The sequence below is a fragment of the Physeter macrocephalus genome, chromosome 8 (assembly GCF_002837175.3).
Source record: "Physeter macrocephalus isolate SW-GA chromosome 8, ASM283717v5, whole genome shotgun sequence".
In the NCBI taxonomy this organism is placed as follows: Eukaryota; Metazoa; Chordata; class Mammalia; order Artiodactyla; family Physeteridae; genus Physeter; species Physeter macrocephalus.
Genome location: NC_041221.1, coordinates 76,010,469 through 76,036,674, shown reverse-complemented (window position 1 = coordinate 76,036,674; position 26,206 = coordinate 76,010,469). Strand labels below are relative to the sequence as shown.

The window sequence follows — 26,206 nt, the reverse complement described above, 5'->3', positions numbered from 1 at the left end:
ATGTAAGCTTTTTGAGTGTTAAGAATGGTTAGTTCAATAGGAAAGGAACAGTTTGTTCAATGGATGATGACAGTTATCAAATTGATAATAGTTTGGGTTTTTTTTTGTTTTTTTTTTTTTGCGGTAGGCGGGCCTCTCACTGTTGTGGCCTCTCCCGTTGCGGAGCACAGGCTCCAGACACACAGGCTCCAGACACACAGGCCCAGCGGCCATGGCTCACAGGCCCAGCCGCTCCGCGGCATGTGGGATCCTCCCGGACCGGGGCATGCACCTGTATCCCCTGCATCGGCAGGCGGACTCTCAACCACGGCACCAGCAGGGAAGCCCCTGATAATAGTTTTTAGGGTCCATTTGATACATTTAAAAGAGTAGTGATATATTTTTTTTCTTTAATCAATATTGTTTAATTGAAAAGGGAAACATAGTAAATTTACATAGCAAATCCTGGCAGACACCATGTAAACTAATAGATCATGGTTAACATCACCAGCATTGAGACACATCACCATCAGAGACCCCAATTTATGATGTAGTGAGAAGGACATAACGTCATTTCTGAGATATTTTCGCCCAAAATGCATAACCTCAATTTTATCATGAGAAAACATTAGACAAAGCCAAATTGAAGGTTATTTTACAAAATAACTGATCAGTAACCTCCAAAAGTATCAAGATCATGAAAGACAGGGAAAGGTGGAGGAATTATCGAAGATCAGAGTTGGGACATTAAATACCATATGGAATCTTTGCTTGGATTCTGAAACAGAAAAATTAGTAGAAAACCTGTCAGAATTTGAATAAGGCCTGTAGTTTAGCTAATAGTACTTTATCAATGTTGATTTTCTGGTTTTGATAATAGTACTCTGGCTATGTAAGATGTTAACATTAGGGGAATCTGGGTGAACGGTATGTGGGAACTCTTTGTATATTTTTGCAACTTTTCTGTAAGTCTAAAGTTATTTTTATGATACATAGTTGTTAAAAAGTTAATGTTATGTTAGAAATTACATTCTTCGTAATTATTGAAACTTAAGATGGAAATTTTAGATGTTACCAAAATGTGTGAATACATTCCGTCTATTTCAATATTATTTAATGGTTACATGAGCAAAAAAGTTCCCTTTGAGGAATTTGACTGGGCCAAGAGAAAAAATATTCTAAAAATACCAGTATGAATGGTTCCCCTGGGAAAGGTCCCAGTCTTTGTCAGCAATCCCCACCTTGCACACTGATCAACTTTTTAATGTCTCGTTCTTTTTTTTTTTAATATTCATTTATTTATCTGGCTGAGTCAGGTCTTAGTTGCAGCACGTGGGATCTTTTGTTGCGGTGCACGGGCTTCTCTAGTTGCGGCATGCAGGCTCTCTCTAGTTGCGGCGTGTGGGCTCAGTAGTTGCAGCACACAGTCTCCCTACTTGTGGTGCGTGGGCTCAGTAGTTGTGGCTTGCGGGCTCAGTAGTTGCGGCTTATGGGCTCACTAGTTGTGGCGCAGGGCTCTCTAGTTGTGGTGCACGGGCTCAGCAGTTGTGGCGCGCAGGCTCTCTAGTTGCGGTGTGCAGGCCCAGTAGTTGTGGTGCACAGGCTCAGTAGTTACAGCACTTGGGCTGTCTAGTATGCGCAGGCTCAGTAGTTGCAGCACGTGGGCTCTCTAGTTGTGGTGCGTGAGCTCAGTAGTTGTGGTGTGCGGACTTAGTTGCCCTGTAGTATGTGGGATCTTAGTTCCCCAACTGGGGATTGAACCCGTATCACCTGCATTGGAAGGCGGATTCTTAACCACTGGACCATCAGGAAAGTCTCTAATGTCTCATTCTTAACTATGAACAAATAGCTTAGTTAGGAAAAGTCACTGATATGAAAGATGGAGATCAAAACCAAAAAAGAATGAAAGCAATTTGGAAGAGACAGACAATGCAAAAACAAACAAAACAACTCAACATTTGTGGAACGTAAGAGTAGTTAGTACATTCATAAATGGGGACAAGATATATTAAAAGAATGTCCATAGAGCTCTTGGAAATTAAAAACTCAGTAAAAGGGAGATAAAGTTGATGTTGATTAGAATGGAGAGCAACCATAACAACAACAACAGCAAACCCTAAATGATGGAAAATAGGAAAGAAAAGATAAAATTAGAGGAACAGTCTGCATAATAGATGTTTCAGAAGGAGAGAACAGAGAAACTGGAGGGGAAGAAATCACCAATGAAGTAGTTCAAGAAAAGTCTCAGAATTATAGAACATGTATTTCCAAGTTAAAAAGGCCCATTGAACATCCATCACAATGAATGAATTAAAATAGGCCCATGCTGAGGTAGATTATTGCAAAATTTCAGAACATCTGGGATAGAGAAAAGATTTTGTAAGCCTCTACAGAGTGAGAGGGGGAATTTATACAAAGGATCAAGAATCATAATGATTAGATTTCTCAAAAGCAGCACTGCACTGAACACTAGAAGTGGAACAATGCCTTTAAGATACTGGGAGAAAGTGATTTCCAATATAATTCTATACCCAAATTATGAATGAAGTATGAGAGTAACAGAAGGAAATTTCTACATGGTTAATTAAAAAAAATTTTTTTTTTTTTAACCTCTCATGCATCATTTTTCAGGAAGCTAACAGAATTTATGCTCTACTAAAATAAGGAAGTAAATCAGGAAAGAATGAAACCAGATCAGGAAACTAAGGAGAGAAATATCCCCACATCACAGCTCTTTGATAGTTCTGAGGCTGCTCTGTCCAGATTGGTAGCCACTAGCTTTATGTGACTATTTAAATGAAAATTAATTAAAATGAAATAAAATATAAAATTCAGTTTCTCAGTCATACTAGCCACTGTGTAAGTGTTCAGTAGCTGCATGTGGCTAGTGGCTACCACATTGAACAGAAGAGATATAGAACATTTCCATCATTGCAGAAAGTTCTTTTGGACAGCACTTTTCTAGAGATTGACTAATCTAGATTGTAGTAAGTCAGAAAGCTCTGGGTCATTGATTCAAGAATATGGAATACCTGATGTGTTTGCACTTATCAAGATAAGTGTTACAGTTGTGGGAGACTTTGGGGGGTAAGTTAGAGGAAAATACTAAATAATGAGTGATAAACCATTATTAAGGCAAATCAAAAAGCAGTGCAGGAAAAAAAAAGCAGTGCAGGAAAAGGAAAACAATCATGATATACTACATGGCTCAGTTATCAAAAGTGTGTGTGTGTGTGTGTGTGTGTATAATGTAAATGCTGAAAATTGACCTAGCCAAAATTATAAATTACTGTATTGGGGTAATAGGGCAGGGCATGTATAGGAAGTATGGTGATGGTGTATTGGGAGTAGGGTATGTGCAAAATTTATAATTTATAAAAGCTAAATTCTCATCTCATGGCTCAGTTATCAAAAGTGTGTGTGTGTGTGTGTGTGTGTGTGTATAATGTAAATGCTGAAAATTGACCTAGCCAAAATTATAAATTACTGTATTGGGGTAATAGGGCAGGGCATGTATAGGAAGTATGGTGATGGTGTATTGGGAGTAGGGTATGTGCAAAATTTATAATTTATAAAAGCTAAATTCTCATCTTCCATACTGGAAAGCCAGTTGATTATGCCTAAAATGGAAACTGCAAGAAGTAGTAAGTTACTTAGAGATATGGGGGTAAATACCAAAAAAGACCAAAGTGTGTGTTTCTGGGGGATGGAAAGTGTGTTTGTATGTGTGGATCAGGGAAGCAGTCACAGGACGGTTTTTTTCCCAAGAAATCTTAGAGGACTGTTGTACGCTAACAATGTACATATAAAACTTTGATTAAAAGTAAGAAGTGAACATGATCAGAGAAGGAACAATTCCCAGAGTCTAATCAGTGTCTACCACAAAACTAGATGAAGTTTATAAATCCTCACAGGGCCTATGATGATCAGGTCCCCCTGTTAAAAGGGCTGTGCTAACTAGAAAACTGCTAAGGAATAAAATCTCGTACAGGTATGAAAAATAAGACAAAACCACTTGCTAATTCAGTGGAAGTTCTGTTAACTGTCGTATGTCAAGAAATACAAAAGATATAAATGTGTATAAATCAGATATCACATTTTAGTGTAGACAAGCTGAAAAAAACCAAAATGGAGGACACTATCATTAGGTGCTATTTTGGAAATATTATTTGGCCTCAGCTGTGAATCACCTTGATCCAGTTTGAAGACTCATGTTTTGGAAAAGCACAAGAACCATATGGGAGAAGCAGAATCTAATCAACAACTACTTTAAAATCAGTTTGTTGATTCACTTCTAAAGGGAATTATGATCAATACCAGGAGACGTAGTTTTGGTTTTTGTAATTTCCATTTGAAATAATTTATAGTGGAAGCATTCTTTCCTCTCTTCCTTTCCTTATGACTTTCCAACCTTTTTACTGAGAGCTATAGCTATGATCTTACCTCCTCTTGGGCAGATCACTCACTTTCTGTTCACTGAAATTCAGATATCTGGCCCTTCTGTTTTAAGATTATTTAAGGAATAACAAAACTGTGATATAAAATGGTAAGTATTGATAATACATATAGCTAAAGGCAAAACATAGTGGAAGTTTGTGTTTGAGAAGGGTTGAGGTTATATTTTAGGGCCTTGAGACTGTCTAGGCTTAATCCTTTTCTTAAGGTGGTAAGCAAAGGCATGGGGGAGTCCCACCGTACTCTGTGGCTGCCTGAAATGTATCATTGGGAAATGAGGTGGGTACTTTGTTTTCAGGTCAAGTTTTAACCATCTTAAAAAGCATATACTTCCCAATAAGGTTTCTGTTTATTGGGGAGGTAGGGCTGATTCCATTCTCAGTAGAGACACAAAGATGACTGGTCATGGGGTCAGTCTTCAAAGCACCAAAAATCTAGTGGATGAGACAGAAAGCTAGTTACCTAATCAAAATTCAGTTTGATAAGTACTGTATTTGAGGTATCAACAGTAGTAGTCACGGAAGAATGGAGCAGTTAATTTTGCCTGGAGGAAGGTGTCTCTGAGAAAGAGATATTTAAAAGTGGCTTTGAAGGATAAGTAGGATGTCAGTAGGCAGAGAAGGGGAAAGAAAAGGAAAATTCTTAGTAAACAGATGAATGGAGTATAAATGTGAAAGAAAGAAGAGAATCATGAAAGTTCAAAGTGTATTTATAACACCACCTTGAGCAAGCTGGTGGGACTAAAAGGTTTGTAGGGTGGGGAGAGGTGAAGATGGAGGCCCCCTTGTGAAGGTTCTTAAATGCCATACTAAACATTGGAACTTCATCTTATTGGCACGAAGTGATCAAAGAATTTTATTTAGGGGGCATATCATGGTTAAATATTTTAGGGAGATAATTTTTGTAGCACTTGGTGATGGATAAAGAAATTGTGTTCTGAAGTCAGGGACTTTGATTAAAAGAGCTATTTCAGTCATCCAGGTGAAGGAAGGACCAATGCTAGGAAAGAGGCAATAGGGATAAAGAAGGGAACAGATTTGAGGGAGATTTCTGGATGGAAAGAGTGAGGTGACTGCAGTGTGTGGGGGGGAAGGGGAGGGGAGGAACCAGTGATGAATCTTGAGGGTTTTGACTTGGGTGCCTAGGTGGGAAGCTGTTAACTAAAATTGGGAATATACGAGGAGTGGATTTGGTAATACTTGAGTTCAGTTTTGATATGTAAAGTTCAGTGTTCCTATGGGACATATAAGTAGAGATACATAGTTAGAAATGTAAGGTGGACCACATGGGGGAGATGTGGATATTTGTGTGGGCCACAGAAGTTAGTGTAATCTTAAAATGTGAATGAGATCAGTCAAAACTATTGTATAACATGAGTATGTGTATTTGTGAATATTGGTGTTAGGCTATACGTTACTGAAAATAGCCTGAGATAAGCAAACATAACTGAAAGGAGTCTGCCAGCAAAAGGTACTATCTGCTGAGATGCAAAGTTGATTTCCTGAAAGTTGAAAAGGAAATGTTAATCTACTGGGAGATAAGAGAAAGCAGAAAGTTAGCTGAGGCTGCTAGCTGTCTACCAAATATTTGTGCTTCCTCTTCTGTATTCTTGTCATTGGCCAGCAACTGTCCAGTCAGGGATTATGTTTTTCAGTTGCTTTCACAAGTAGGTGGGGCTGTGTGACTAATTCTCCCCATGGTAATGAGAGAAATGATATGTATGACATCAGAGCAGAGTGGTTAAGATGCATTCCTTTTCCTCATCTGTCTGCTAAATGCAAAAGATTCTGACGAGCTAGGGGATGGAGAAGCCACAAGATAGAAGGAACATGAGTTCCTGTGTTACTGTGAGGGCCCCCAGTGAACTGTGCTTCCAGTATTTATGTCCTTGTGTAGCCTGCTTGAATCTATGTTGGCCCTGTGACTTGCTTTAGCCAGGAGACTGCAGCACAAGTGACACTGTCCTAAACCTTAAGAAGCCTGGTAGTTTCCACTTTGGTACTCTTAGAGACTGGTCACCACGTAAGAAACACACCTACCTCAAGACCGCCATGTGGTGAGGAAGCTCAAGCAACTACATTGAACTGAGGTGCCCAGCTGGCAAGGCCAGCTGCGATTCCAGTCAGCAGCTGGCTAGCTACTGCTGTGAGAGTGAAGCCATTTGGACCTTTAGCTGTGCCAGTGGCCCATCTGATACCGTATGAGAGTTGTGATAAATAATGAAATAATAAATTTTGTTTTAAGCCAGTACATTTTGGGCTGTTTTGTTAGGCAACAATAGGTAACTGAAAAAGTTCTTGGATGATTGTGAGTCAGAAAGCTGTCCACTACCCATCAACAACTATGTGGGACTGTTACTTAAACAAAAATGAAACTTTTTTTTTGTGGTATGCGGGCCTCCCCCTGCTGCGGCCTCTCCCGTTGCGGAGCACAGGCTCCGGACGCGCAGCCTCAGCGGCCATGGCCCACGGGCCCAGCTGCTCCGCGGCACGCGGGATCCTCCCAGACCGGGGCGCGAACCCGGCTCCCCTGCATCGGCAGGCGGACGCGCAACCACTGCGCCACCAGGGAAGCCCCCAAAAATGAAACTTTTTAATGTTAAGCTTTCCAGATTTGGTTTGTTATAACAGCTAATGTTACGTTAACCAATTTATAAAGCATGAAGACTGTAATGAGAGTACTTGCCTAGTGGTGTATGACAAGATCTCTCCTGTAAAAATAATCACATTATTTGTTTAGAATTCACTTATGTTGTGTTCTGTGGAGACAGTCACACATTGATGGCTTTATGAAGGTGTTACGAAGGTCAGGAAAGACAGATTCCTGGTTGGACAAAGAAGAAATGGTAATTCCATGAAAAGAGAGAGTCATTCAGTTGTGGCAGAATAGCTGTTCTTGAATGTGATGCATAGATCCTGAATGGTACTGTTGAAATTTATTCATTTATTCAAAAGTTATTTTTTGTGCCATATTGGTAGGGAAGGAGAGGGAAAGGGGAGGAAGGGTGAATAGGAGAAAGAGCAAGAGGGAGAAATTGAGAGATAGTAATACAATTTTTGTAAATAAACTGTCATCACAGAACCTACATTTAAGAGGAGGAGATAGCAATGAATAGACAAATAGACGATATGCTCTCAGGTCTGTGAAGAAAAAGTAGATTAAAATAACAGAGTGTGTGTTGGGGGGTACTGTCTTAAATAGAGCGGTCAGGGAAGCACCTCTGAAGGAAGTGAGGGAATGATGAGATATGTGAAGTTTCAGGAGAAGAGGTATTCAGGCAAAGAACTGAAAGGCAAAGGCCATGAGGCAGAAGAAAGTTCAGGGTGTTTCAGAAAGAACAAGAAAGCCAGTGCGGCCAGAGTAGAGGGAGTGAGTGATACGGGGATGGAGAGAGACCGGCACATATCCTGACCCGTCCAGTAGGCCAAGGAAAGAGTCTGAATTTCACTCTGTGGGTGATAGGAATCCGGTGGAGGATTTTAAGCATGGGCGTGACACAATCTGATTGGCCTTTTAAAAAAGGTAGCTCTGTTGTGTAGAAAACCAGAAAGAGAGGTGGCAGGGTTAGGAGCTATGTTAGTTAAGAGGCTATTATTGCAGAAAACCCTGGTGAGAGGTGATGGTGGCTTGGGCAAAGAAGGGGGTACAAGTCATCATAATCGAGATAAATTATGAAGTTATTGCTGCAGTGTTTCTGATGGATTGTACATGGCCTATGAAGGAAGAGTCAAGGATGAGATCTCATGTTTTGCTCTGAGCCGATGGTAGAATGGTGATGAGGTTTACTGAAAAATTAGTAAACAGGGGGAAGAGCAGGTTTGGGGAGTATATGAAAAATCTAATTATAAATGGTTTATTGGAGTCACATGTATAAATTATGTTGTTTATTTACATTTTTACAGCTTTATTAAGGTTTATTTATATGGCATACAATTCACACATGTAAAGTATACAATTCAATTTTTTTTAGTATATTCACAGAATTGTACGACTTTCACCATAACCAATTTTCGATCACTTTCGTCACCACAAAAAAACCCTGCCCTGTACTTGTTAACAGTCACTGTCCATTCCCTCCCCGCCCTTGGTACCTGGCCCTAGGCGACCACTAATCTGCTTATAGATTTCTGTCCCTGTAGATTTGCCTTTTCTGGACATTTCATGTAAATGAAATCATACAATCAGAATAGTTTTTTGCATCTGACTTCTTTTGTTTAGCATACTGTTTTCAAGTTTCATCCATTCTTGAATCAGCACTTCATTCCTTTTTATGGCCAAATAATATTCCCTTGTATGGATATTCTAATATTGTCTTTTATCATTTGATGGACTTTTGAGTTGTTTTTATGATTTTGCCATTATGAATAATGCTGCTATGAAGATTTGTGTACAGGTTTTTATTTCTCGTGGTTATATACCTAAGAGTGGAATTCCAGGTTCATATGGTAACTCTAAATTTAGCCTTTTGAGGAACTGTCAGACTGTTTTCTAAAGCAACTGCACCGTTTTACATTCCCACCAGCGATGTACCAGGACTGCAGTTTCTCCACATCCTTGCCGATACTTTTTTAAATGTTTTCAGAGAATATTTAATGACATGGGAAAATAGACTATTTAAGAAAAAGTGAACATGATATAAAGCAATGATTCTTTTTGTTCAGCAAAAGTATATAGATGCACAGAAAATAGTGAAAAAATAAGCATTTCATTTAAGCGTTGCATTGTGAGCCAACACTTATTTTTATGTATGTTTTTGACTATAGCCAACCTGGTAGGTGTGAAGTGGCATGGCATTGTTATTTCGATTTGCATTTCCTAAATGGCTAAGGATGTTGAGCATCTTTTCATGTGCGTATTTGCTGTTTATATGTCTTCTTTGGGATGTCTATTCAAATCCTTTACCCATTTTTAAATCGAGTTGGCCTTTTTAAAAAAATCTTTCCCCCCCCCAGCTTTATTGTGGTATAAGTGACATACAAAAACTTGACCATATTTAAAGTTTACAATTTGTTGTATTTTTACTTATTTATACAGCTGTGATACTATCACCACAATCAAGATAATGAACGTATCTGTTATCCCCAAAAGTTTCTTTGTGCCTATTTGTAACCGTCCTTCCTTCCCCCTGTTTGACCCCAAGCAAACAGTTATCTGCTGTCTATTATTATATATTAGCCTGCTTTTTCTGGAATTTTATAAAATAGAATCATACAGTATATACATTTTTTTTTAGTCTGGGTTCTTTCAGAATAGTTATTTTGAGATCCATCCTACTATAATTCATAATATCATCAAATTCACCCTGAAGTGATTCTTAGTATATTCACAGAGTTGTTACAACCATCACGACTGTCTAATTTAAGAACATTTTCATCACCTCAGGAATTTCTGTACCCATTAGCTATCACTCCTCATTTCCTTTACCCTGAAATTCCTGGAAACCACTAATCTCCTTTCTGTCTAGATTATTTATCTTAAAAAATGTTTTGTAATCTTTATTGTGGTAAGAACACTTAACATAAGATCTACTCTCAACAGATTTTTAACTGTAGATTACAACACTGTTGACTATAGATGTAATGTTGTACAGCAGGTCTCTAGAACTTGCCTTACTGAAGCTTTAAACCCATAGATTAACAGCTCCCCAATTCCCCCTCACCCTGCCCTTGGCAACCGTTGTTCTTCTCTCTGCTTCTGTGAGTTTGACTATTTTAAATGCCTCATATAATTGGAATCATGCAGTATTTGTCCTGTGACTGGCTTATTTCACTTAGCATAATGTCCTCAAGGTTGATCCGTGTTATATATTGCAGGATTTACTTGTTTTTTGAGGCTGAATATTAGTCTGTTGTACATACATATACCTTTTATTTATTTATTTTTTTTTTTTTGCGGTACGTGGGCCTCTCACTGTTGTGGCCTCTCCCATTGCGGAGCACAGGCTCCGGACGCGCACGCTCAGTGGACATGGCTCACAGGCCTAGCCGCTCCGCAGCATGTGGGATCTTCCCAGACCGGGGCACGAACCCGTGTCCCCTGCATCGGCAGGCGGGCTCTCAACCACTGCGCCACCAGGGAAGCCCTACCATATTTTTTTTATCCATCATCCATCAGTGGACATTTAGGTTGTTACCACATCTTGGCTATTGTGAATAGTGCTGCAGTGAACACTGGATTGTTAATCTCTTTGAGATCCTGATTTCAATTATTTTGGATATATACCCAGAAGTGGGATTGCTGGATCATGTGGTAGTTCTATTTTTAATATTTTGAGGAACCTCTATACTGTTTTTCATAGAGGCTGCACCATTTTGCATTCCCATTAACAGCATACAAGGGTTCCAGTTTTCCATATCTTTGCCAGCATTTGTTGTCTTTGTTTTTATTTTTGTTTTTTTGATAATAGCAATCCTGACAGGTATGAGGTGTGATACCTCATTTGATTTGCCATTTCCCTGATGATTAGTGACATTGAACATTTTTTATATACCTGTTGGCCATTTGTATGTCTTTGGAGAAATGTCTATTAAATCCTTAACCCATTTTTAAATTGGGTTTTATTTGTGTTTTTATTATTGAGTTGTAAGCATTTTTCATACATTCTAGATACAAGTCCCTTATCAGATATATAATTTGAAAGTATTTTCTCTCATTTTTGGGGTTGTCTTTTTACTTTCTTGATGGTATCCTTTGAAGCACTAGTTTTGATAAAATCCAATTATCTTCTTTTTATGTGTCACTTTTGCTTTTGGTGGTGTAGCGCTTTTGGTGTCGTAGCTAAGAAGGCTTTTCCTACCCCAAGGTGATGAAGATTTACTGCTATGTTTTCTTCTAAGATTTTATAGTTTTAGCACTTAAAGTTATGTTTATGATCCATTTGCAGTTAATTTTTGTATATGGTCTGAGGAAAGGGGGATGGGTCCAACATCATTTTTTTGCATATAGGGATATCCAGTTGTCCCAGCACCATTCATTTAAAAGGACTATTCTGTTCCCATAGAAATGCCTTGGGACTCCTGTTGAAAATCAGTTGGCCATAAATAAGAGGTTTTGTTTCTGGAACCTCTATTCTGTTAGTCTCTGTTTATTCTTGTGCCAATATCACACTGGCTTGATTACTGTATGTAGCTTTGTAAGTTTTAAACTGGGAAATGTGAGTCTTCCAACTTTGTTCTTCTTTGTTAAGATTGTTTTGGCTCTTTGTGTTTTTTTTTGCATTTCCATATGATTTTTAGGATTACTTTGTCAATTTCTGCAAAAAATCCAGCTGGGATTTTGAACCTGTAGGTCCATTTGGGGAGTATTGACATCTTAACAATGTTGTCTTCTGAACCATGAACATGGGATGTCTTTCCATTTATTTAAGTGTTCTTTTTTTTTTTTTTTTTTTTTTTTAATTTTATTTGTTTTGGGCTACGTTGGATCTTTGTTGCTGTGCCTGGGGTTTCTCTAGTTGTGGCGAGCGGGGGCTACTCTTCGTTGCGGTGCGCGGGCTTCTCGTTGTGTTGGCTTCTCTTGTTGTCAGAGCACGGGCTCTAGACGCATGGGCTTCAGTAGTTGTGGTGCACGGGCTCTAGAGCACAGGCTTCAGTAGTTGTGGCGCACGGGCTTAGTTGCTCTGCGGCATGTGGGATCTTCCCGGACCAGGGCTCGAACCCGTGTCCCTTGAATTGGCATGTGGATTCTTAACCACTGTGCCACCAGGGAAGCCTTATTTACGTGTTCTTTAATTTCTTTTAAATGTTTGTAGTTTTCAGTATACAAGTTTTGTACTTTTGTTAAATTTATTCCTAAGAATTTTATTATTTGTTGATGCTATTGTAAGTGGAATTCTTAATTTCATTTTCAGATTGTTCATTGCTGGTGTGTAGAAATACAATTGATTTTTCTTTTTTGGCTGTCCTGCGTGGCATATGGGTTCCTAGTTCCCTGACCAGGGATCGAACCTGTGACCCCTGCAGTGGAAGCCTGGGGTCTTAACCACTGGACTGCCAGGGAGGTCCCCAACTGATTTTTGTATATTGATCTTATATCCTGTAACCTTGCTGAACTTTTTAAAAAATCAGCTTTGATAATTTTTTAGTGGATTTCTGGGACTCCGCTGGTGATCCAGTGGTTAAGACTTCGTGCTCCCAATGCAGGGGGCCCAGGTGTGATCCCTGGTCAGGGAACTAGATCCTGTATGTCTCAACTAAAAGATCCTGCACTTGGCAACAAAGATCCCACGTGCCACAACTAAGACCCAGTGCAGCCAAATAAATAAATAAATATTTAAAAAATAATAATAATTTTTTAGTGGATTTCTTAAGATGAAAATCTTAAGGTCTATATACAAGATCATGTCATCTGTAAATGTGGTTTTACTTCTTTCTTTCCAATCTGGGTGTCTTTAATTTCCCTTTCTTGCCTAATTGCCCTGGCTAGAACCTCCTTACCATGTTGAGTAGAAGTGCCGGAGGGTAAACATTTTTATCTTGTTCCTGATCTTAGGGAGAAACATCCAGTCTTTCACCATTAAGCGTGATGTTTGTTAGCTGTGGGTTTTTCATAGATCCCTTATCAGGTTGAGGATGTTGAGTATTTTTATCATGAATGTACTGAATTTTGCTTTGTCTTTGGAGATGATCATGTGTTTTTTGTTGTATTTACATTTATATGAGCTCTTCCATTCATCTTGTAGTAAGTCTCATGTATTACAGAAATAAAAGTTTAGTGGTCATGAGCATTTGGATAAATGGTAGAAGGCTTTAGAGTAGGTGAGATTACCCAGAGAGAGCATGTAGGAAAAGAAGGTGGCCAAAGATGGTACTCTGAGGAATATAAATATTCAAGCTGCCATATGCAATGCTAAATTTAATTTTATTTCAATTAGTAGATTTATTTTAATGAAAATTTCATCTAAGTTAGGAGGTTGTGGTTTTTACTTTACTAAGTAATTGTGCTATTATCTGCAGCTGTTGATGTGTCTGAAGAACCTCTGGTAACAGGGCAGAGGTTTTCTGCCCTTTATTTGATTGCCTTTGTATCAGGGTAGAACCTGATACAAATACAAAAATAAGTATTGAAGGTGTAGGCAAAAGAGAATTAGCATGATTTTTTGAAATGAATATGTACATGGTGAGTAAATGGTAGAACTTTAAACTTTGTGAACACTATTAGTTCCATAAATTGACCATTTGAACACTATTAGATGCTGGATTTTACCTTTTCTCTACTTAAAGGAATGTTTGTGTGAAAACAGAACAAAAAAATTAATTTGTGGGAAATTTACTTCATATAGTTGGTATTCTGAGGCACGCACGATAGTAAATAGCAACAGATCCTCAGATGGTATTGAGAACTAGATAGTGCTTTCTCTTCTCATTTTTGCTTTGTCCTTTGAATTACTGCTACTTATAAAGTAATGTCTCCTTTGATTTCATTATCACTTCTAGCAGTTACTATGAGAAAACCCTGATTTTAAGGCATTAAAAACTGATAATGGTCACAGTAGCTTGTTGGTAAGACTATCTGTTAGATTCTTTAAAATTTTATTTATTTATTTTGGCTTTATTGAATATAATTGATAATTTGAAGTTGTGTATGTTTAATGTGTACAACTTGATCTGATGTACGTTGTGAAATATTCAAAATCAAGATAATTAATGTATTTATTGCCTCATATGGTTACCATTTTCTTTCTTTTTTTTTTTCTTGAGGTGCTAACTCTTAAGATCTACCTTTTTAGTAAATTTAAAGTATATAATACAATGTTGTTAACTAAATCACTATATAAGACATTTTGACCCTTAGCAGTATCCGAACTGAATGTCAGCAGTTAAGATCTAAGTATGTAGCAATGTGCGTTAACTATTCTGAATTTAAATTAGTTGATAGTCTTAGAGTCTATTGCAAAAAGTTATTGAAGTTCTCCAATTTAATCATAAGTAATTCATTATTTGGTTGAACTTAAAAAAGCCTTGTTATATTGACCCACTCATCAAATGATATGATTGGTAAAAGTTAATTTGTGAGGTGTTTGTTACCTGAAATTTTGTTTCTTTCTTGAACTACGTTATTATAATTATCCAAAATCATGTGAATAATGTAACTGAGAATAATAGATTGTTTTACTTGAGGCACAAAAAAGTAGAATGTTGACTGATAGCTAACTATGAATTAATACTAAAATTAATAGAAAGTGGGCCGCCCCACCATGATGCCTTCAACTTATAAACTATCTTAAGATACATTACAGGAGCTTACACATCTATTTGGAGGGTCAAAACCCAAATCAGTGTTCTTAAAAGACAAATCAGAATAACTCTGTAATGTAACAAGGAGAGACATATTTAATTACTACTACAAACATTTCTCCTGTTAATTTAAACGTACAAGATATTTTAAAACGTATATTCACAGCAGAAAGATAGCTGACTTAGCCATTTCTAAAACAGATGTTTCCATTTAGTCCTAATCCATAGTCCTTAAAAATTTGGAGAACTAATTCACTTATTTGCCATCATTAAATAGATACAAATGAGACTGTAATCACTAGGCAAAAAGTAAAGGGAAAAGATGAATATTCACATACTAAGGTTGGAATTAGATACTTCATGTATTATAATATAAACTATATACAATCACCAAATACTCTTTAAATTTGAAAATTTAATAGTTGATAAGTTTTAAAGCTGTGCAAGTCTATGGACAGTGATATGTATTCTAGTATATAGTTCATCAGATGGTAATAGTTGTTTATCTTGTATGAGATACTGTTGGCAAACGTAAAATACATAGCTCTTCTCATCATCTCGTATACATTATGATATGTAATAGCTGGAAAGCATTTTATATTATAAAACTTACGTGTGTCTTTAACATTCTTCTTGATGTAAGAAAAACTAACCAATTTTAGATTTAACTCATGTTCTCTATATGTGTATACATATGTGGCCTTTTAAATGTGAAAAATTGTTGGATTTCTGTTTTATGACTGCAGGAAGCATATGTGCCTCGTTTCTTACCCAAAGCTACCAACTGCCAGTACTTGATACAATGTTCGTAAGAAAGAAGTATAGAGGCAAAGACTTTGGGCTTCATATGCTGGAGGACTTTGTCGATTCCTTTACAGAAGATGCACTTGGCTTGCGGTATCCACTGACCTCTCTCATGTACATAGGTAATTGGATTAAGTTTTTAGAAAGTTAAACTTGTCTCATTGTCACTTCTGACTTGTTTCTGCAGGATATTTTAAATGTGCATATATCAATATTAAGTAAATTATATTCCTTGGCTCTGTAGGGCTTAATTTTGCAAATGTGCCCTTACCTCCACATAAATGGCATTTGGGGGGTGTGGTAACTTTTTTAAAAAGTTGAAATATAATTCACATACTATAAAATTCACCCTCTTAAAGTGTACAATTCAGTGGTTTTTTATTATATTCACAGCTATGCAACCATAACCACTGTCTAATTCCAGGACATTCTCATCACGCCAAAAAGAAAACCTGTACCAATTAGCAGTTACTCTTCTATTCCTCCATTCCTTTATCCCCTAGCAATCAACCACTAATCTATTTTCTGTGTTTATGGATTTACCTGTTCTGGACATTTCATATGAATGGAATTATATGATATAATTATATTGTAAGCCCTTTGTGTCTAGCTTCTTTCATTTTGCATAAATGTTTTCAAGGTTCATCCATGTTGTAGCATGAATCAGTGCTTCATTTTTTTCTTTTAATGGCTGAAGAATACTCCCTTGTGTGGATATGCCACATTTTGTTTATCCACCATCAGTTGATGGACTTTAGGATTGTTTCCACTTTTTAGATATTATGAATAGTGTTACTTTGAACGTTTGTGTAGTTTTTTTGTGGACATTACTCTGGTATATATACCTAGGCGTGGATGAAATTGCTTGGTCATAACCTTTTGAGGAACTGCCAAACTGTTTCCAAAAGCAACCGCACCATTTTACGTTCTCATAAACATTGTATGAAAGTTGCAATTTCTCCATATCCTCGCGAACACTCATTATTATTTGTCTTTTTTATTAGAGCCATCTCAGTGGATATGGAGTGGCATCTCATTGTAGTTTGGATTTGCATTTGACGTTGAGCATCTTTTCATGTGCTTATTGGTCATTTATGTATCTCCTTTGGAAAAATGTCTATTTAGATCCTTTAACCATTCTTTCTTTGGGTTGTCTGTGGTGGCTTTTTAAATTAAAAAAAAAAAAATTTCAGATATACAAAAAAATATAAAGAATAAGGTAAAAAATACTCATGTATCATCCAGCATGTACCATCCATGAGAAGTGGATCATTGCCAATATAAGTTGAACTTCTGTCCTATCCAATTAGCTTACTCCCTTCCCTGAAATAAGCACTATCCTCAATTTGGCATTTATTTTCTCCATGCATTTCTTAGACTTTTAATACATATGTATACATCCTCCAACAATGACATATTGTTTTACATATTTAAAAAGTTTAGGGGATTCCCTGGCAGTCCAGTAGTTAGGACTTTGTGCTTTCACTGCCGAGGGCCCGGGGTTCAATCCCTGGTTGGAGAACTAAGATCACACAAGCTGCGCAGTACAGCAAAAAAAATAAAAAACTTTATATAAACTTTTTATATATAAAAAACTTTATATAAAATTTATATTTCTATAAATAATATGTACTGTGTGAATTCTTCTGTAGTTTGCTTTTTCTATTCGTCTTTATCATTATGAGATTCATTCCTTTGGATTCATGTAGCTCTATTTATTCTTTTTTAATGCTGTTTAGTATTTCATTGTGTGGATATATTGTGTTGTGGTGTTTTAAAAGCAATTAGTGGATTTATATTTGCATTTGTGTAAAGTCCATAGCACTACTCTTTTCTTAATGAAGTAATATTTAACCTGGAAAGTAATTTATTAGAAAACTTTTATAAAATATAGTTTACCATTGATTTTAACCTAACATCAGATATTTATTTCCACTGAAAAGATATTTTTGTTCTAAGTTTCTTTCCCCCCTTTTAATACCAGAAATCCATAAAACAAGAGCCAAGTTTTGCACGTCCATCTTGAATCACAGTTTCTCTCTAGACCCATACATGAGAATGGAATGAACCCTGTATACCCTTGGATAATATGAAAATGGATTTTCCTCTTAAAGTCTAATTATTGCTTTACTAAATTTGGGGAGGAATGCAAACACATCTACTGCAGGCAGACTCTCTTATTACCCTTTTTTAGGATTCTCATGATAAATAAATTGAATACCAAATGAATTATAGGTGTTTATGTATTATGTAAGGTATCCTCTGCTAGTTTAGTTATTTTAATTCAGGCAAAGGACTCAGTGTGGCCTGTTGGTTTTCTCCAGCTTTTCCCTTCCTAATAAGTATAGGAACTACAACCAGAAAACATGAGAAATATTGTCAAATATGTGGGGAAAAAGTGAGCAAATGGTATCCTTGTGTCCACATATCCAGTGTCCAGATTAACAGATGTTAAGATTTTGCCATATTTGTTTTCATTTATTTTTGGGGAGACCTAAACAAAATGTAGATACAGTTGATGTTCTCTTTGGACCACTCCCTAATCCCATTCCCCTTTCTTCTTTCCTCCCCAGAGATAATTGTGTTCCTCAAGCTGATGTATATCCTTCCTGCCCATGTTTTCACACATAAGTCTATGTCTATAAACACTATAAAGCATTATTTCTTGTGCTTTTTTATTTTAAGAAGTTTAAACAGTTTTTAAAAATAATAATTTTAGATTTATTTTTTATATATTCTTATTTAAACAGGTACTTTAGATTTTCACACTTCCCAAAATATAATTTAAATAGCACTGAAGTTCCCCTCATTTGCCCTATTAGAGGTGGTGCCCGGAAACTGGGTTCGCCTCTTGGTGGTTGTTGAGCCAGAAGACACACCAAGCCAAAGAGTGGGAGAACTTACCCCTTGCAGTAAGTAAGGAGAACACCGGGGATCTTTCCCAGAGCAGTGTCTCCTCAACAGTTTTTGGTCATAAAATATACATAACATAACATTTATCATTTTAACCATTTGTAGGGGTACAATTCAGTGGCATTAACCACATTCCCAATACTGTTTCCCCATCATCACTGTCTATACCCAAAACTTTTTCATCATCCCCAATCTAAACTCTGTGCCCTTCAAACAATAATCCCCCTTCTCCTCTCCCCTCGTTCTCTAACTTCTTTTCTGCTGTCTGTCATGAATTTGCATATTCTAGGTACCTCACGTAAGTGGATTCATACAATATTTGCCCTTCTGTGCCTTATTTCACATAGCATAATGTTTAAGTTCCATCCTTTTTGTAGCATATATCAAAATTTCATTCCTTCTTATGGCTGAGTAGATTTTTATTGTGTGAATATGTGACATTTCGTTTATCCATTTATCTATTGATGGATGCTTGGGTTGTTTCTACCTTTCTGTGTTTCTGTGAATAATGGTGTTTCTGTGTTTCTATGAACGATGGTGCTGTGGACATGGGTGTGCAGATATCTGAGTCCCTGCTTCCAGTTCTTTTGGATATAAACCTAAGAGTGGAATTGCTGGGTTATAATTCTATGTTTAACTTTTTGAAGAATTGTCAAACCATTTTCCACAGAGGCTGCATTATTTTTAAAATTATTTTATTATTTTTTATTTTTTAAATTAATTTTTATTGGAGTATAGTTGATTTACAATGTTGTGTTCCTTTCTGCTGTACAGCAAAGTGAGTCAGTTATACATATACCCACTCTTTTTTAGATTGTTTTCCCCATTTAGGTCATTACAGAGTACTGAGTAGAGTTCCCTGTGCTAGACAGTATGTTCTTATTATCTATTTTATATATAGTAGTGTACACTACCCAGTCTCCCAGTTTATCCGTTCCCCCACCCCTTTCCCCCTTGGTAACCATAAGTTTGTTATCTACATCTGTGACTCTATTTCTGTTCTGTAAATAAGTTCATTTGTACCTTTTTTTAGATTCCACATATAAGCGGTATCATATGATGTCTTTCTCTGTCTTACTTCACTCAGTATAACAATCTCTAGGTCCATCCATGTCACTGCAAATGGCATTATTTTGTTTTTTTTAGATGCTGCATCATTTTGTTTAATGTGTTTTTAAACTTTTAAAATGACATCTTTTTGTAGGTAATATTTTTTTTATTGACTTTTTTTTTTTAGATTTTTCAGCGTTGATTATATGTAGCTGTAGTTTATTGGTTGTAGTTGCTGTATAGTATTTTATTGTATACATAATTTATTCATATATCCCCTAATGATGGGCACCGAGGTTGTGCTCCCTAAAACAGTCCTGTAATGATCTTTATAGATGCCTTCTTCCGCATATGTATAAGTCATTACAGTATATACCTAGAAGTAGAATTGGATCATAAAATATTTTTCTTCAACTTGCCTAATAAGCACTTTAAAATTGTTCTCACACGAGCAGCGTGGGAGTTTCCATTTCCCTTATTTTTCTGATGCTTGTTATTATCTGATGGGTGTTAAAATGGAATCTTGCTGTTTCATCTTATATTTCCTTTGCAACTGGTGAGGTTTATCATCTTTATCTTTGTTTATTCATAAATGAGACTGCTGTATAATTTTCTTGAGTTTCCTTGGTGTTTTTGGTATCAAAGTTATGCTAGCCTCATTAAGTGACTTGGGCAGCTTACTTTCCATCTTCTGTTTGCCCAAACATTTGATTTTGGGGATTTCTAGAAAACTTTCAATGTGTTTTTCAGCTTGCAACCAGTACTTTGAAAAATATCCAGGAGACCATGAACTGCTTTGGGAAGTTGAAGGTGTTGGACACTGGTACCAGAGAATACCAATCACCAGAGCATTACAAAGAGAAACATTTAAAATTACGGGTAAGAATGTTTTCAATTTGAACACAAGTCCAACTTAAAAAAGCAGTGCCTAATAATGGTTGTGTCTTGTAGTCCAGAGTAGTGGTGTATTGTAATGTGGTCTCTCTAGTAACAGACCACCTTTTCTAAACTTTGAATTTTTGTTATATGTAAACATTTGAGTCACTAATAGAGGACCTAGAATAGTCCAGTAGAATGTAGCCCAGTAGTCCAGTAGGAATTGGTGGATAAGAAATAAACATAGTTTACTCAAACAGCATAGAATAGGCATCGGTGGATCAAAGGTAGTACTCAGTTTCATGCATCTCCCCTTGAAGTCACTAAATACAGATAACTGTTTAAGACTCTTTACAATTGCAAGGCTTCATTATAAGATATTGGTGAAGGGGATATCCCACACTTGGATTTTCAACACCCTTCTTTAGGGCTTTGTAAAAATCAGTACAAAGAGTGTTACAATTAACAGCAGGCACTAACTGGTTTACAATTTAAAAAATTCTTTTACACACAGCAGTTTCTCAAAATGAAGCTAAAAGACCTGTGTCTGGAGAATATGGTCTTGCATCTGTTCCCGACTATGAAGCAGGAGCTGAAGACAGTCTGTCTAGTGAGATGCAGCTAACTGTAGGTACACTGTTGTTTACTGTAGGAAATAATAATTTTGCTGTTTTAAAAAAAGAGGTTCAAAAAAAATAAAATAAAATAAAATAAAAAAAGAGGTTCAGCTAATATTTAACTTTTTTAATGTTATTGTTCATTCAACAGACGTATGTAACTTCTGTTGTGTTAGTTACTTGGCATTTTCTGTTAGTTGGTTTCTAAGATTTAATTTTCTTTGAAAAATAATTTGGAATACACAAAATAATATAGAAGAAAATAAAAAGCTATAATTCTATTACCTTAGATGTAGCAATTAACATTTTTATATATGTACTTAATATATATTATGAAACGTATCTGCACGTTTCATTTTTTAAATTCTTTTATGCTGCTTCTAACTGCTTTTCTCCATTAACATAATATTGTAAAGCATTTTCTATGTCATCACTGTTTTAAATCGTTGTTAAATAGTACACTATTCTATTATATATAAATATCAGCATTTGTTTCCTTAATATTTATACTTAAGTTTTTTATATTTATAAGTGACCCAGCCATGAATGCATTTATACATGAATCTTTGTGCAAATGTAATTATTTCCTTGCACAGATAAATTTCTAGAAGTGGAATTAGTAGTGGGTCAAAGGTTATGAAGTTATTTTGGGAAGTCTGAGGCTATACACGTTAGGTCTTTGTAGAATGTAATATACTTTGCAAATAGTAGGTAACCTGAAAGTAGAAGGGCAGGTCCCATTACTGAATTCCAGAGGACTTACCAGGTACTTTTCTAGAAACTACTTGATATTACTTAAAATACAGGTTCATTGATGGGATCCTAGAGGTCTATTTTTATGCAGTGTTTTGTTTTGGTGGCATTTAATACAGTCATATTTGTTTTGTACAGGGGTATCTGAATATATTTTTAGTGAGTGTTGAATATGTCTACGTAAATGCATGTACGTTTCAGAGACACAAGCGCTTTGGGGAATTATTTGTGCCTCTTTTCTCCTGTCTTAGTTAGCATGAGTGTTGACTATTTGAGTAAAAGTTTTTTAAAACATTTTTAAGGATAATATAAATAATATTGATGCAGTAACTATATATAAGGAGTTCAGTTTTTTTGTGTTTTTTTTTCTACCTTTGGAATTTCAGACTTCAGAATGAGCCCCAGTTCTGTTATACTGCATTCCAAATTCCTCAGATATATTCAAATTCATTTTAGTCCTGGTCAGATATCATAGACCAGGGAAAGTAGAAAAATCTACTCTTCTCATACATGTGGTGCGAGCAATGATCTACTTTTATATTAAGCCATATAATTTAAAATGCGTCATTTTAATGAGAACATATTAAAATTTCACCATATTATAAGGTTGGCAATATAAATTAGACTTTTTTTCATTTTAGAAATTCATATTCCTTATATTACTTTAATATTTTAATTAATTCAAGGAAAATATTTCTCATATTAAACTATTTATTTTATCTTTTTTTTAAAATCAGTAACCACATGGGGAAGTGGTTTTGTTTGTTTATTTTGACTACATAAATTTTTTTTAGCTTTATTGAGGTATAATTGACAAAAATTGTACATGTATAACGTGTACACCTTCATGATAAAGATGATAAATGCTTGAATTAAAGCATTGGTAGTACAAAAGAGGGGGCAGTTTTGAGAGATTCTTCAGAGTCAAAGTTGACAGGCTTTGTGGTTGATTGAATGAGGGACAAGAAGAAGGCACTACTGCCTCACAGGATTTTGGTTGGAATGGCATACTGAATTGTTATTGCCATTAACCAAGATAGAGGATAATATTGGGAAAATGTAAAATTTCAGTTTGGGACAGGTTGGATGTGAAATTGGTGGAGTATCCGCTGGAGAGAGATTTCACTGGAAATAGAGCTTTGAAAATCGGGAAAAAAGTTGGGGAGATTAAATTGTATATCTGGATTCATCAGCATATAGCTGTTGAAGTAAAGGTGGTAGATACAGTTACATAGGAGGAGGATGTGGACTGAGAAGAGAAGGGAGCCAAGAACAGAACATTCAGAAACCCCGTGTATCACTATAGCATATTAGATGGCTTCCTAAGTTCTTAAGCTCATAATAAACTGAAGCTATAATATAGCTTTTTTACTTCCTACGTTTCTTAGTTGATGAATAGTGAGTACAAAAGGTGCTATTAAAAAGTTTTTCTTTGTAACTGTATGAAGTAGATCCATAGGGAGAAGAAAGGATCTAAAACTTGTGGTTTTAATCTGTATCTCTGTTTTAGATGGATTCTCTTAAAGATGCCTTTGCAAGTACTTCTGAAGGTAAGAAATTCAGCTGGTCTATTAGTAAGTGTTTGAGACAGTTAGAATTAAGTGTGTGTGTCCCTTAGAATAAAGTGAAGACTTCTCCAGCCCTAAAATCTAGATCTGGGTTCTTTTACCACTGATTTTGCTGTGTGAACAGTTAGGTAAGCTATTTTGCCTTTTCTGTTTTCATTTCCTTACCTGTAAAATAGGGACAGTAATGTCTACCTTGTTTATTTCCCGAGATTATTGGAAGAGGGTCTAAGTGAAAATGCAGAAACACTTTGCAAAAAGCTCAAGGTAACACAGAAATGTGAGGAATGAATACTGACAAGGTTATTTCATAATTTAGAAAAAGACACTGACATGGTTTCTTAACCTGAAGTGACAGAGAGGAAGTGTGTAATGTTGGGGATTTAGGTAAACTAGCGTAGTTCTTACATTTCTGTGGTTTTTTTTCATTTCTGTGTATTTTAATAGGTAATCCTTTGAATACATAATCAATCAATTATAGTTTTGCCGTTTTTTCCTCAGGTCACGGTAAAACACCTGTTTCCACTCGTACTCGAAGTACTCATCTAAAGCGGCCAAAGATTGGAAAACGGTTTCAGGATTCTGAATATAGTAGTCCTCAAGGGGAAGATGAAAAGACTCCCCAGACTTCACCTACAGCTTCAGTGAACAAGTGAAGTATTGTTTATTTTACTCTCGCTATTTTGTTTATTCTTATTTTCATATTATTAGTATTTAGTTTTTAAGATGAAGTTTATTGTATTGTTTGTGTAGTAAATGACCTTGGTGTAGAACTTTGTACTTGAGTTCTTCCACAAGATTATTGATTACACTTGATAAGTGTCACTTTGACAGTGGTATAGGGAGAAGTTGCTAGTAAGAGAGTGGAATAAACTCATGATTTAGTCTCTTGTGTGAAAATCCAGGAGAATATTCTAGTGATTATATTATCCCAAATGAGTCATTATTGTCAACTTTGAATTTGACAGTAGCTATGGTTTTTAGCAGTGCTGAGGTTTAGTCAATTTAAAAAACCCTCAATTTTACTTAATAACTAATTCATTTTACTGGGTTATAGAATATAACAAATTAGTGATAGCCATAAATGGTATTATCAACTCCTCCAGAAACTTAATAGCCAGCTGAATCAACAGAACACTTGGATCAAAACGTTATTCTCCATCTTCCTTTGAATCTTAAAGAAAGCAAGATTTTCAATTTTATACTTAAATTAGGCTTTTGCTCTGATAGTCCTGCTAACTGTTCCTGAGTCAACCATTCATAGTGTTGCCATTTTAGTTGTGAAATTATTCTACTCAGGTAGAGAATTCTGTAGCTCTGCTAATTTCATTATGTATGTAACTTTAAATTTGAATAATTATGTAAATGTTATATTTTAATGAAAAATTCATCACTTTAAAGTCAAATTTAAGTAAATATTTAATTTGTGAAAAGGGTAATGAGTTTAGATAATTATAGTTTTTTTCACTGAGCAACATTTTGTTGTAATACCCTTTTTAAAAGGGAATGTAACAGTACACTTTAAATTGAACATCTCAGAATTATTGTGGAATTTTTTTTGCTTTTCATAAAATAGTAGCAGTGAGACTAAATGCTTAAGTGCTCAGACACTATGAAGAACAAAACTTCATCTTTGCCCTTGAAGAATCGACTATTAGTTTCTAATACACATATCTGTACCTGTGACACAGGTTAAGAGCACTGCAAGGTGGATTGTGATATAATAATAGAAGTGCAAAGTGCTATGGATGCAAAGGAGGATGTGATTGATTCTAATTGAGGGGATAGAGAAATTTGACATTTGTGCCAGGGCTTCAAAGATAAGTAGAAACTCAACAAGCAGAGTTGGGAAAAAAGACTTTCTTTTCTAGTTCGAGGGTCTACAAACTATGGTCTATAGGCCAAATCTGGCCCACCACCTATTGTTGTAAATAAAATTTTATTGTAACACATCTGTGCTTATTAGTTCACGTGTTTATTATGGTCCCTTTTGCTTTACCCTGTTGGAGTTGAGTAGTTGTTCAGAGACCATATGGCTCACAAAACCTAAAGGAAAAGTTTGTTGACCCCTGGTCTACACCAGGGCTGTTCAAAGAACCTTCTGTCATGGTGGACATGTTCTTTGTCTGCCCTTCCCTGTCCAGCATGGCAGCCACTACTCAAGTTTGCTCATCACCGAGCACTTGAAGTATGGCTAGTGCAACTGAGGAGCTGAGTTTTAAATTTCACTCAGTTTTAATTACTGTAAATAATGACAAGTGTCTTGTGGCTACTGTATTGCACTGTGCAGTTCTAGACTGCAGGAGTAACATGAGCAAAGGCACAAAGCTGGGAGGAGTGTTGGTAAGGAAAACTGATGTATAGGTAAATGGTAGCATCGAGTAGGAGGTAAAAATATAAGGGTCTGGTCATGTTAGGCTTTGAAAGGAGGTATGCTTTATTCTCCAAGCCATAGGGAACCATCAGAATTTTCTGAGTTGGAGTGTCACTGGTACAGATATGTGTATTAGAAACATAACTCTGGTGACTTACCGGGCGGTCCAGTGGTTAAGACCCTGCGCTTCCACTTCAGGGGGCATGGGTTCGATCCCTCTTTGGGGAACTAAGATCTTGCATGCCATGGATGCAGGCAAAAAAAAAAAAAAAAAAAGAAACATAGTTCTGAAAACCTTACTAAAGAATGTATATATTGCAAGTCTGAACATGAGTTGGGAAGAAGTTACAGTGTCCAGAGAGAATTGGGCCTGACGTAGGAAGATGAGAATGGGAATAAAGTTACGTATTTGTTTGAAAGGCATTTCACAGGTAGAACTAAACTATATCGTTTATTGTCCAAACTGAAATTTTTGAGAATGAAAGGGGCATTATTTTTTTTTTAACATCTTTATTGGAGTATAACTGTTTTACAATGGTGTGTTAGTTTCTGCTTTACAACAAAGTGAATCAGTTATACATATAC

At 36.1% G+C, this 26,206-nt stretch overlaps 1 protein-coding gene across 2 annotated transcripts in view; it reads left to right on the top strand.

The window, feature by feature from the left end:
• Window positions 1–26,206, top strand: part of FAM169A (family with sequence similarity 169 member A) — a 72,064-nt gene that overhangs the window by 32,786 nt on the left and 13,072 nt on the right. The window contains exons 6-10 of one of the 2 annotated variants that reach the window (XM_055086618.1): window positions 15,416–15,595; window positions 20,187–20,315; window positions 20,830–20,939; window positions 23,193–23,232; window positions 23,749–23,899. In XM_055086618.1, coding sequence (XP_054942593.1) covers window positions 15,416–15,595; window positions 20,187–20,315; window positions 20,830–20,939; window positions 23,193–23,232; window positions 23,749–23,899 — 610 coding nt within the window. Of the gene's footprint in view, window positions 1–15,415; window positions 15,596–20,186; window positions 20,316–20,826; window positions 20,940–23,192; window positions 23,233–23,748; window positions 23,900–26,206 lie in introns of both variants that reach the window. The other variant, XM_024127672.2, reaches the window with a different exon arrangement.